The 13,149-nt window shown below is 43.0% G+C and overlaps 1 protein-coding gene across 26 annotated transcripts in view; it reads right to left on the reverse strand.

The window, feature by feature from the left end:
- The window catches only part of MAP7D2 (MAP7 domain containing 2), a 96,373-nt gene extending 91,768 nt beyond the window's left edge, over nt 1-4,605 (reverse strand). For 9 of the 26 annotated variants that reach the window (XM_032840789.1, XM_032840786.1, XM_032840780.1 and 6 more), the window contains exon 1: nt 4,427-4,553. In XM_032840789.1, coding sequence (XP_032696680.1) covers nt 4,427-4,553 — 127 coding nt within the window. Of the gene's footprint in view, nt 1-4,426 lie in introns of all 26 variants that reach the window. The other 17 variants (XM_032840776.1, XM_032840775.1, XM_032840773.1 and 14 more) reach the window with 7 other exon arrangements.
- Between the last annotated feature and the right edge of the window lie 8,544 nt (nt 4,606-13,149).

Genomic DNA, 13,149 nt, shown 5'->3' on the forward strand with positions numbered 1-13,149 from the left:
GTCTCCCAAAAGCAGCTACCCCCAACCACAGCCACTTCCTGGGCAAGTTTTCAAATCCTCGGACTGCTGCCAGAGCTAATGCAGCGCACCAGCAGTCCCCTCAAACCAGGCAGTATCATCTTCAGCATTATCCTAGGAGCTGAGCACATTCTGAGTTATATCCTGTTAAATCTTCCCAACAAGGACCACCAGACTGTGCACCAACATCTCCCAGAAGTCCCCATCTCTTCTTGCTCAAATCAACCCTGAATATCCTTGTTTTATAAGTCAATCCATATAATTCCTACAAAAGATGAGATGTTCTTTAAAAAAAAAAAAAACTACTCCAGAAGATGGGGCAGCTGAATAAGAGGATAACATCTTTTAATCCTGGAGAGGAAGAAGGGCTAGAAATAGAAATGAAAGACTGACTACTTGTGTCACCAGTGTTGGGACATCAGTAGAGAAACTGCTGATGGTCAAGCAGACTTTCAGTGATTTGCCTTGAAGGTCCTACCAAGTCCAAGTCCCACAGTGCCATCACTAAACAAGGCCAGAAGCCCCAGATCAAACACAACTTTGTGTCTTTCCCTCATGACCTGTGGATCCTTCCTAATGCTGAAAGGACCTGAGATGTTTAATATGCATGCACAAACTCAACTTGCTCTTCTTAGGTCCAAACAGTTTTATTTTTTTTTAAGATTTTATTTATTTGACAGAGAGAGAGAGAGAGCGTGCGCAGTAGCGCACACAAGCAGGGGGAATGGCAGACAGAGGGAGAAGCAGACTTCCCGCTGAACAGGGAGCCAGATGTGGGACTCAATCCCAGGACCCTGAGATCATGACCTGTGCCAAAGGCAGATGAGGTCCAAGCAGTTTTAGAATCCAAGTGTTCAGGGTGCCTGGCTGGCTCAGTTGGTGGAACATGCAACTCTTGGTCTTAGAGTTGTGAGTTCAAGTCCCATATTGGGTGTAGAGATTACAGAAAAGTCTTTTATAAAAAAAGAACTGAGCATTCTAGTCTTAAATATAATTTTGGAAAAAGATGAAGAATTCTGATTTCTTGGGTACCTACTCCCAGCCTTTCCTAAGCAGCCCCACCCTATTTTGGCCCCTGCAGGAGGGTCTCCTGACCTTCCAGTGTGCACCCCTACTTTCTCCTGATCTAGGGCAGGGGATGGAAAATTTCCAAGTGGAAGGACAAAAGGGAACCTCATTCTTTGTCAGAGCAATGCTCTCCTTACCACGGAACAATGGGGAAATGAGTTCAACTCAATAAACAACATTCACCAATCAAATGTACCAGAAAACTCAAGAGGTCTTAAGAAACATGTTTTGTAATTCCACTACCACAAACTCCACCAACACACGGCTTCAGTCCAATTCATGAATATTTACTGCAAGCTGGACCCAGTGTAGCTGCTCCCAGCGTAATGCAATTGTTAAACATCAGTTTTAGACTTACTGTGTACCTGTACCAGGTGGCACTGAGAGAGGCACCTATAACCTAGACCCAGACCTTGTTTTCAAGCCGATGTTATAATAGGAAGTAACTGCTAACCGGCTTGAGTACTTACTGTACGTCAGCCACTGCTTTACAGATACTAATTCCTTCCTCAGAGCAGTGCTTCTGTCTCCCACGTTATTCTTAAGCCCATCTTAAAGGTGAGAAAACTGAAGCTCAAGATGTCAAATAATTTTCCTGACGTGAGACTGAGGAAAGTGGCGAGGTGGCATTCACCCCCAGGCCTTCTGCGGCTCGATCTGCTCAGCTCCAGCAGCAGCAGTAGCCACCAGCACTGGGTCTGGCTTACAGGGGGCACTCAGGGATGCCTGCTGAGAGGAGCTGGCTGGTTAATGTAAGAGGCAGAATGAGAGTGTTTCGCTGAAGGTGCCACAGGCACAGACAAGAGGAAGTTCCTTAATTCTGACTAAGAGGAGCCTAGAGGAAGTGAACCCTGGAATGGGAAAAGGTAAGAAGGGGGCATTTCAGGCTGAGGGGAGCACAGGATCTGTGTAACATTGAGACCGTCTGACAGCTGAGATCCAGTGATTCTATCTATTGGCTAAAGGTATTTAAGCAGATCCAAGCAACAGGGGGCTTGCTCGTCACTAAACAGTGCCTACAACAAAGCCCTAGAAAGAACAGTACATTTGCTAATTTCCATCCTGCGGGTGAATAAAGGGAAAGAAAAAAAGGCATCACCGGTGGGTAATGGGAATGCACAGGATTTCAATATTGGAAGAACCTGTTGTTAAAGGAAACCACCAGAGGTATTCCCTAGTCACCTTCTACATCAGCTCTGAAAAGCACTCATCAATTCGTATCACCTAGATGTGCGGGCTGAATCTCATTAAGAATGGATCCCAAATGACAAGGCCTCTGGGTAACCAAGAATGATCAGCATCCCAGATGGATTATAATAAAACCTCAATAATCCAGATTTTACTGAGAATGACATTATTTTTCCAAGTATCTGGCCTCACTAGCCCTCAAAAGAACAAACCATGGTACTACCTGGTCCCTAAATTGAACACTCCCAATTTTTCCACACCAACCGTAATGCATGTAAGTGTAGTATTTTATTTTATTTTCAAAGATTTTATTTATTTGACAGACAGAGATCACAAGTAGGCAGAGAGGCAGGCAGAGAGAGGAGGAAGCAGACCCCCTGCTGAGCAAGAGAGCCTGATGCAGAGCTCGATCCCAGGGTTCTGCGATCATGACCTGAGAAGGCAGAGGCTTTAACCCACTGAGCCATCCAGGCGCCCCATAAGTGTAGTATTTTAAACCTTCACATGTCTTTCTATGGTTCCAATTTCAAGTAAAGGAAAACAGCTTTAAGCTAATCTTAAAATCAGTAGAGAATGCATTAAATGGTTCTACAATAAAGTTCCCCACTAGAGCTTAGAATGCCCCTTTATTAAGTTCCTTCAAAGAAATTTAAATCTCACAGATAAACAGCATGCCCGACCAAAAAGCTCTTCCCTGCCCTTAAAACGTAGAAATAACCTATTATTTAAAGTCCCAAATAAAACTGCAAACTTCAACAACCTTGATATTTTCTTCTGCTAGGTCTCCCTCCCTCAAGGCTGATTCTGATGGGTGGGTTGGTTAGTGGGTTCTGGGTTCTTCCCTAGCAGACATATCTGAGTTTCTCAAAGTAAGCAAAAAGAATGAAAACAGAAGTGTACATGTTTATAGTATTTATATCACTAACGTGTGATATTGGTTAAAATCTGCCTTAAAAAATGCATGATGAAAAACGCATAATGGGAAAGACTTAAGCCACCTCCTCCTATGAACGATGTAAATGAAGGCCCAATCAGAAAATACCTCCCACCCACCACGAAAAGCACGTTTTAAGTGAATAATGACTATTTCTCTTGATTTCTTTCCCTTCCTTGGTTCACTTCATATAAAATATTCATATCTTCACTATGCGTTAATTCTTCGAATCATATACTTAAATTAAGATCTGCGCCTTTGTAGCATGCACGTTATACTACAGTAAAAAATGTTTAAAAATAGGTCACATTAACTTAAAAAAAAAAAAGGTGTTGCCAGGAAAAACAGCAGGAAATCGGTTTCCCAGCTGCCTGCACCCCCGCACTACCTGCAACCACTTTACAGAACGTCGAAGACGCGAGACCTGCTTATCGAAAATTCTGCCAAATGTCCTCAAAATTTCTCCCTGCTTCGCTCATTTTTGGGCAGCCCGTCTGAGCACCGGCACTCCAAAGCTCCTAGCAGTTGCAGCCTCGCCGGCTGGGAGACGCGAGGGTCGCGCTGCCACTTGAGGGGGCCTGCGGCCCCTCCAGAGCCCTGGGCAGCGCAACCGAGGCCTGCGGGAGCGCCCGCGGGTTGTGGGAGAACCCGGCCCGGGGCTCGCGCCCGCCGGCACTCCTTCCGCCCCTGCCAGTAGGTGAAGTGCCGGATCTGCCCCAGGATGCCGCGAAGCATGAAGCCGGGCCACCTTCAGGGCCGGCTGCAGCTGCCGCTCGCGCGCATTTCCCAAGACGCAGAGTGGGCGAGTGCGCAGGCCCCGGCGACCCCCTGGAGCCCGCTCAGCCTTCCCCAGTGCCCCCCACGCCGGCTGCTCCCTGAGAGGGGGCCGGTCCCCCGGATCCCCTAGGGCATCCAGCGTGGGCCCAGACTCCCCACACCAAACATACTTGCCACCCCCCCTAAGCCACCCCCAACTGCACCCACTCACTCAGGCCACCTGAGAGGGGCCCCTGCCACCGGCACCGCGAGCGCCGCGGCCCTGGATACCTTGCCTAGTTGACCATGAGCCGGGAGAAGGGCGTTTAGCCCAGCACCGCGCTGCGTCCCCGCCCCGCGCGCTCCAGAGCCGGTGCCCTGCGCGGCCCACGGAGGGTCCGCCCCGCCCCCCCGGGGGGTACCTGAAGCCCCCACGCGCCCGCCGCACCTCGGGCGCCCTACCTGAAGGTCGGTGGTTGGGCGGGGAAGTCCGCACGGCGCCTGACTCGGCCATCTTCCCGGGGAGTGGGAATCCTCGCGTAGCCCCCTCCGTCCCGCTTCCAGCCCCGCAGCCGCCACCGCGTTCCATCCGGACGCGCGGGCTGCACAGGCGCACTGCCGGAACCGCCGCGCCGCAACGGACCCGCGCGCACCCGCACGCGCACGCGTCCTCCTCACACAGCGTGCGCACACGGCGTGCACGTGCGAAGTGAGCGCCGGTTCTCACGCCGCGCACGCGCACCTGTGAGGGGCACACTGTCCCTCACAGCGCACAGGCAGGCGGCGTGTACATGCAGCATGCGCACTAGTTCTCACAGCACGCGCACGAACTGCGCGCACTTTCGATGTGCACACCGGTCCTCCGAGCATACACGGCGTGTACATAATTCCTCATAGACTGCTTACACGTAGTGTGTACACACCAGTGTTAAACGCACCTCCCCACAGTGTGTGCACCCTCAAAGCACTGTATACATAGGATGCAGTTTCTCACATTGTGCACGCATCCTCAAAGAGCTGCGAACACAGTGCACATATACCACGTGCACACACGTGTTCACCCAGCGCGCACGTGTTCTCATACACCGTGGGCACACGTCCTCACACAGCCTGTGTACGTTCACACACACGAGGTGTCCACACACATTCAAGCTCAGTCCTGCAGCTCTGGAAACAGTTCCTAGCTAGGGCCTCAGGCAGGCGCCACTGGTGTAGACATCTGATGGACCCTCCCACCAAGCACATTCAGGTTCTAGTTCTCAAGGTGGATGGGCAGCCGGTGCTAGGTTCTCCCTCAGCCCAGCCAAGACTTGCACCACACCGGACAGGACTACGGTAAGCTCACTGGTCAACCTCCCAGGCAAGGCAAGGGGCATGTAGTCGTAGGAACTATGGTTCCTTTTTTCCTGGGGGGAAAATAATGCTCAGTTGAGAAATCTCTCCGAGGACCTCTCTCTCTCTCTCTCTCTCTCTCTTTTTTAAGATTTTATTTATTTATTTGACAGAGATCACAAGTAGGCAGAGAGGCAGTCAGAGAGGAGGAAGCAGGCTCCCCGCCGAGCAGAGAGCCCCATGCAGGGCTCGATCCCAGGACCCTGGGACCATGACCTGAGCTGAAGAAGCTCCAACCCACTGAGCCACCCAGGCGCCCCAGGACAACCTCTCTTTGAAGAAACTGTTAAACGTGTAGTAGCCTCAGGAGTGGAGGTCATGAGCATCTCACCTTCTCAAAGACATATATACTGAAAAAGATGTCTGCATTACGCCAGTTCAAGCTTCCAGGTGTTTACCCAGGTACAGCCTGCCAAGTGATAACTGATCTCAGTGGGGCCCCAGGCTGCACATTTCTCTGTTGGACAGTGACCAGCCCTCTGAGGTTTTAACTCCTACCCCTGGGGGAGGGAGAAATGCCTGATTAAAACACAGAATTAAGCTGAATAAGAGTACAAGATTTTTATTGGGGATGATAAAAACATTCTAGAATTAGATTATGTGATGGTTAACTCCATAAGTATACTAAAAACCACTAAATTTTACATTTTAAATGGGTGAACTTCACAATATGTAAGTTATACGAATTTTTAAAAACCCACCAAAGTCGAACCCTCAGGAACCTGCATCTGAATTAGTAGTGAAAACTTGGAGAGTCCCTTTGTGGCAGAAAAACATGATGAACGTGTTGGTGGTACTCCCAAAGGTGCACAGGGAATAGGGTGTGACTGTGGTGAGAAAGCCAGAAGGGGACTTTAGACAGAAATGAGCAGGAAAGCGGGCAAGTGCAAGCTGGTCCCTTGGCTATTAAAAAAAAAAAAGTTTCTAACCCAAGTAAGATTGAGCCAAGTTAATTAGGGCATGGGAGCCATCTTCACTGGCCCCCCACCCCCGTTTTCCCTTAGAGACCTTGGGTAGTAGTTCATTATTAATCCAACTCTTCAGCTTTTGTCTTGCTGACATGCCGGAATAGCATTTCATCTTGGTTTCATTCTATTTTTTCCTTTCTATTCCCACTTCCATTCCTCCAGTCATAGGCACTTCACTATTTTATTTTTGTAGCTCTATTTTCTAAATATATAGTGTTGTGAAGATATGCATGGTTTTAATTTATATAAATGATATTGCACAATAGCTATCACTGTATTTTCTTGCTTGGAATCGTCAACATCTATTCATTGCAGCTGTATACAAATCAGAAATAGATTAGTCATTCATTCTGGTTTACTTTTTTAAAATGTATTTATTTATTATATATAGAGAAAGAGTGCCCACAAGCAGGGGGAGGGACAAAGGGAGAGGGAGAATCCTTCAGCAGACTCCTGGCAGAGGACAGAGCCGAAGTCCAGAGCAGGCAGCTTAACCGACTGAGCCACCCACATGCTCCTTGGTTGCCTATTCAATCCTTGTCCATCTTTTTATTGGTCTACTTATCTTTTTCCTGTTGATTTCTTTTTTTTTTTTAGGATTTTATTTATTTGACAGAGGGAGAGAGAGTGCACAAGCAGGGGGAGTGGCAGGTAGAGGGAAGGGAAGCAGGCTCCCCGCAGAGTACGGGGAGCCCAATGTGGGACTTGATCCCAGGACCCCAGGATCATGACCTGAGCCAAAGGCAGACGCTTAATGACTGAGCCACCCAGGTGTCCTTCCAAAACTTTTTTTAAAAAAAGATTTATTTAATTTATTTGAGAGAGAGAGAGAGAGAGAGAATGAGCATGAGAAGTGGAAGGGTCAGAGGGAGAAGCAGACTCACTGCCGAGCAGGGAGCCTGATATGGGACTCGATCCTGGGACTCCAGAATCATGACCTGAGCTGAAGGCAGTCGCTTAACCAACCGAGCCACCCAGGTGTCCCCCAAAACTTGTTTTAAAAATAACCTCTACACCCAACCTGGGGCTTGAATTCATGACCCCAAGATCAAGAGTGGCATGCTCTACCAACTGAACCAGCCAGGCACCCCCAAGATTTCCAGAACTTTTTACATTTTTACTTCCTAGTGCAAATGTAATATAGGCAACAGTTTTCCTTGAAAAGACAAGTTCACTTGTGGGTTATATCCACGGATATTGCTGTATTAGAAATTTAAGAAATATTTAGTATTAATTCACTAACCTGATGCTGTAATATAACATACTTCTAAAGAAAAGTAACAACAAAAATATTAACAGTGGCATTTTCACATTTCTGCAAATCTCTTTACAGTTTGGCTTAATAGTGGAGTCTCAGATCTACTTTTCTTTTTAATGTGTTGTAGTATGTTCTTTTGGTTAAAACAGGAATGTAGTTGGAAAAGGGAGAAACATTCTCATAGCCCCTTCAGGTAACTGTATGTTCTTTTGATACTACACCCAATCTTGACTTATGGTAATTTCTTCAAGGTTAGCAGCAATGTGGAATATAAGACTGAATCAATATTCATTCCATTCTGTTACATTAAAATCCCCTGATCACTTAGAAAATACTGGTTGATTCAGCTATGAAGATCTTCCAAATGTCAACACCTTTAATATTAAAGTCATTCATCAATACCATCACTAATCTCTAAAATCTTTACTGTGAAGTTGTAAAGCTATTGATCCTAGTTTTTCAAAACTTCTAATTTTTGTTTAAAAAGCTTAAATCTTATCAACACCAACAAATTCTGCCAGTTCCCTTGGGGCAACAGCCTCATCTCATTCATTTTGGAGAAAATGTTAACCACAAACCCAGGTTTGTCAGTCAAGTAAAAATAGTGTTCCATGAAAAATAGTGGCTAATACAGCTTGCAACTCAATCACACAAGGGTTTTTCCTCAAGACAACTATTACACTGTTCACAGTATGTAGAAGTGCTTTATGTAGCACTTTCTACTTTGTCACATGCAATATTAAAAAGGTGTGTACTCAACGGCTGGATTTAATGAGATTAATAAAATTTATTGCTACTCAGGGGCATTCTTAAGTAAAACTGGCTTTAAAAAGATTTTAGAGCGTGCATACAAGCAAGCACAAGTGAGGGGGCAGAGGGATAGAGAACCTGAAGCAGACTCAGACTACAGAGCCCAATGCAGGGCTTGAGCTAACAACCCTAAGACCATGACCTGGGCCAAAACCAAGATTCGGACGGTTAATCAACTGTGCCACCCAGGTGCCCTATAAAATTAGCTTTTTAGGGGCACCTGGGTGGCTAAGAGAGTTAAGCCTCCACCTTTGGCTCAGGTCATGGTCTCAGGGTCCTGGGATCAAGCCCTGCATCAGGCTCTCTGCTCAGTAGGGAGCCTGCTCCCCCCCCAACCCCGCCCTCTACCTACTTGTGATCTCTGTCAAATAAAAATAAAATCTTTTTTAAAAAGTTGGCTTTTTAAAAAGACTTGAGTTTCTGTATTTGCTTCTGGTAGAGAACCTTTCTTAACAAAAGTTATTCTTACATTTCTAAGGTATTTAAAATAAAAACTATGCATTGATTTCTATTAAATTTGCAAAAATCCAACTAATTCTATACCTGATATTCCAGTGGATCAAATGAGCAATGGAGTATCAGGTATAGGGACTTAACTCAGATTTTGTCTCTACTTTTTGATCTGCTCATTATCAAGTTGTAAACTGAACAAAGCCTGGATTCAAACAAAAAAGACATTTTTTTTTTTTAAAGGTTTTATTTATTTATTTGACAGACAAGTAGGCAGAGAGGCAGGCAGAGACAGAGAGAGGAGGAAGCAGGCTCCCCACTGAGCAGAGAGCCCGATGCAGGGCTTGATCCCAGGACCCTGAGATCATGACCTGAGCCGAAGGCAGAGGCTTTAACCCACTGAGCCACCCAGGCGCCCTAAAAAAGACATTTTTATTTTTAATTAATTTATTTTTAAAATATTTTATTTATTTGACAGAGAGAGGGCATGAGCAGGGAGAATTCCCTCTTGAGCAGGGAGAATGATGCAGGAGATGCAGGACTTGATCCCAGGACCCGGGGATCATCACCTGAGCTGAAGGTAGATGCTTAACTGACTGAGCCACCCAGACACCCTGAAAAGACATTTTTTAAGAAGTGAGCAAGCTGGGGGGGGGGGGTGTAAACAAATTGACCAGAGAGTATCTGCTTCATCCATGGGTCTCTGTAGTACAAAAATTAAAGTCTGTTGAATGTGATTTTGGCAATTTGAGGTCATTAAGGAGAAGTGATCTACCATTCGAAAACATCTTCTGCATAGGTTTGTAACAAACTCAGTCACCCACAAAATGCAACCCCATATTTGAAGTCTGAATGTATTCATTCAAATCAAACAACCAAAAACAGAAAAATAAAACATGAAGTATACATTTTCCCTCAATCACGACTGGTTTTCAGAAGAGCATCTTCATGAACTTAAGTTTAAATAGTTAAAAAAAAAAAAAGTTCAGACAATTCGTAAAGAATCAACTGCATACGGTTAAAAGTTATTTCATATTTTATTTTCTAATTGTAATAGTTTGCATCCATTTTTTTACATAAGTCCAAACCTCCAAATCAGTCAATACTAATTAGCTGTCATGAATCTATATAGTAAAAGGACTCATTAGACTTAAGAAATGAAATATGACCAGAGCTATCAATATTAATAACTACAAATTTTCTCTAAAGAAATATAGAGTAGTTGGTATTTTGCAAAACATCCATCTTTAAGCAATTTAAAGACTTGTTAGTCTAATGCTGAATTAAATGAGGGTAACAATTATTTTAAATATTGTACCAACATGAATGTATGAATATATATGTTCTACAAGTTTCTTTTATTATAGGAACTAAAGACTGTAAGTGAAATGGTAAATAGAGAATATAAAAGATGTGCATATTTGATCTTATACAGTCCTGGGTACTGAGTGAAAAGCAGCAGACACTGCACTAGGTGCAATACACATACAGAGACATAATTAGTCCCCTGCCAATTCTGTAGGTACGATTCTCATCACCTCCATTCTTACGGTAAGGAGCCTGAAATTCACACAAGTGAGAGAAGGTGCCCGTGGTCACCTGCAGGTGAAGGGCAAAGTGGGGGTTGGGGCACAGGCCTCCTGACCACAGGGCCCATGCTCTCTTACTCTCTATCACACTGCCTCCTAAGCTCCCAGCAGCCGTGGGGGGAGAGAAGACCCACTCCAATACTTTCCAAATTCCTGGGTTGTTCACTCTGTCCCTGAGGAGTTATCTCAATGCAGCTGTATGAATATTTTGTTCTTTTCTGAGTAGGAAGAAATGAGCAAAGATAAAAAAAGCAAGGATAAAGAGAACAAGTTTATGGTAAATCAAAAACACAAAAGTGGTGTGTAAAAGTTCATGGGAGTCCAAACCGTATAAATGAAACTCCTCTTGCTAAGCAGGATAAAGATCTAAACATCTCCTACCAATATGAGTCTTAATTTTTAGGACAAGTAACATAAAGAACCTCACTTTCATTCTGATGCTGTCAAGCTACGGTTAATACTGGCTATTTTAAAATCTGTAGGAAATAAAGTATAAATCCAGATAGCTATTTTTATTTCAAACATGCTTTTACCTAACTTGATTACTCTGTTGTTCTGAAGTCAGTACTGACAGTTTATATTTACTAAAGATGTTATTCACCATCCTATGATTTAGTATTTACATAAGATAGATGAGATTAAGTTAAACTACAAGTCACAAGGAGTTTTGCAACCAACTATATTCACAGCCATGATTCTGTAACTGTGGTGAGTAAACCAACGGCCATTCCTTAATAAAATACAAGAATTTTCATCATGCATAGTTTACAGGTTCCTTAAGAGGTGGTCTCTTAAGAGGCTGAAAGTTCAGAAAAGGTTCAACAGTCAAGCAATTAAATCTTGGCAAGTATTTTTTCACACAAATGCTTGGTTTGGTTTTTGAGCCACCTTAGTAATACAATTTATTTATACTCTAACTGGAAGTAGAATCAATACTGCATGAAAAATGCAAGCCCATCAAATTCATTAGTAATAATTACTATACCTGCTTAGCAGGAAGAACAATTATTCTTGGATTTCAAACATTTTATTTTCTTTCAGGGCATACCTTATAGCCTTGTGTTAGTGAAATCAAAGAATATAACCAAAGAAACCCCAAAGCCAAAAAAAACCCCAAAACAACAAAAAACCACAGAAAACCTTAAACAAAAACTCAACAGAACAACACACATACACACACCAAAAAACAAAACAAAAACACCAACTAAGGACCACTTCCATTTCTCATATGAAATGTAATCAATGAAACTATACAAATTCCACATTAAAGTTAGTAAAACAATCCCTCCAAGGAGTGTTGCATATGACCTAGAACTTTACCATTTTATAATCATTATGATTTGAGATTTTCCAGGATGCAATGGCACTAGATTAAGCTCTTACTACATAGGCAAGGAAAAAAACTGTCACTAACACCCACATGAATGGGGACCATACTTGTAATTTTCAGACTCTTTGGACGAACCATATTTGTTAGAGAAGCTAAGCAGACAAAGTAATGTGTGAGTTGTACCATCCCTACCATGAACTGTACCACAGACACAGAGTTACAACATTCTTGGTAAAACAACAGGGGAAAAGGATCTACATATACACCACAAATTTAGTAAAACACTTTTTATACAGAAGCCTAAATATCTTAGGAAGTTTAGATTTTGATGAAGATAATCACTAAGTTGATTTTTCAAGGATAGTTTCTTACAAGTCTTAAAAACCAGCCCATGGACTCGGATGCATTCCACCTAGGTAAGTCTTCAGAACTCCAGAGAATAAGAAACATGAATTCCAACTGTCTACTCATTTCTATTCTCTGATTTAATGTTTTATAGTACCTCAGATTCTGATTCCACAGTTTGCACACTTACAAATAAACATGAGATTAGAGAAGATTTGCTTATTTTTTGAAGCCACATGAAGGTTTATTTCCCTTTGTAGTACTTTTCATCATTGAAAACATCTCTGGAGACCAGCAGAATAAAAGCTTCACAACCTTAATGATGGAACTCTTCATTGCATAAGATTTCAATGTGGCTAGTGAGGTCTAAATAGCCCCGCCCTTAATTTCATCTTGGTAGAGTTGAGAACAAAAACTGAGTAATGGAAAAATCCAAATTCCCAATAAAATATAAGCAAAACAAATCTTTACACACAATAAAATATATCCTAAACACAAAGTAAAGGTATAATATACTCTGCAGCATGACACTGTCTTTATTTCTCAGCAGTACTTCTTCCATTTAGAAATGAGAAACCATCTTTTCAGTAAATTGTTATTCCCTTCTCTTTTTACAGCTTAGGGATAGTTTGAAAAAGACTTAAATTGTACAGTTGTTAGGAAATTAAATTTTCATTTATACATAATTCAAGAGTTTATAAACCACTCAAAATTGTAGCTTATATGTATATGATGTCTGAAATAGAATGACACTTTTAACAATATTTTTGTTCTTTAAAAATATTCTACATACATGCATATGATCAAAAACAGTCTTCTTGTTTGGGAAATTTCCTATGCACAGTAAGAAAAAAAACCTGACAACTATATCAACGTTTCAATGTCAGGATAACTGGGTGCCACCTACTGTTCAATTCCTAGAACTACTAACCTTACAAATTAAAAATTGCTATTAAAACCTAGGTTCTAAAACCTGCATTTTGGAAATGCTTTTTTGTTGATACATTTATATAGTGGCAAAATAAGATCATGAAAAGAATGTA

Source organism: Lontra canadensis, unplaced genomic scaffold (assembly GCF_010015895.1).
Source record: "Lontra canadensis isolate GAN:19392208 unplaced genomic scaffold, GSC_riverotter_1.0 scaffold116, whole genome shotgun sequence".
In the NCBI taxonomy this organism is placed as follows: Eukaryota; Metazoa; Chordata; class Mammalia; order Carnivora; family Mustelidae; genus Lontra; species Lontra canadensis.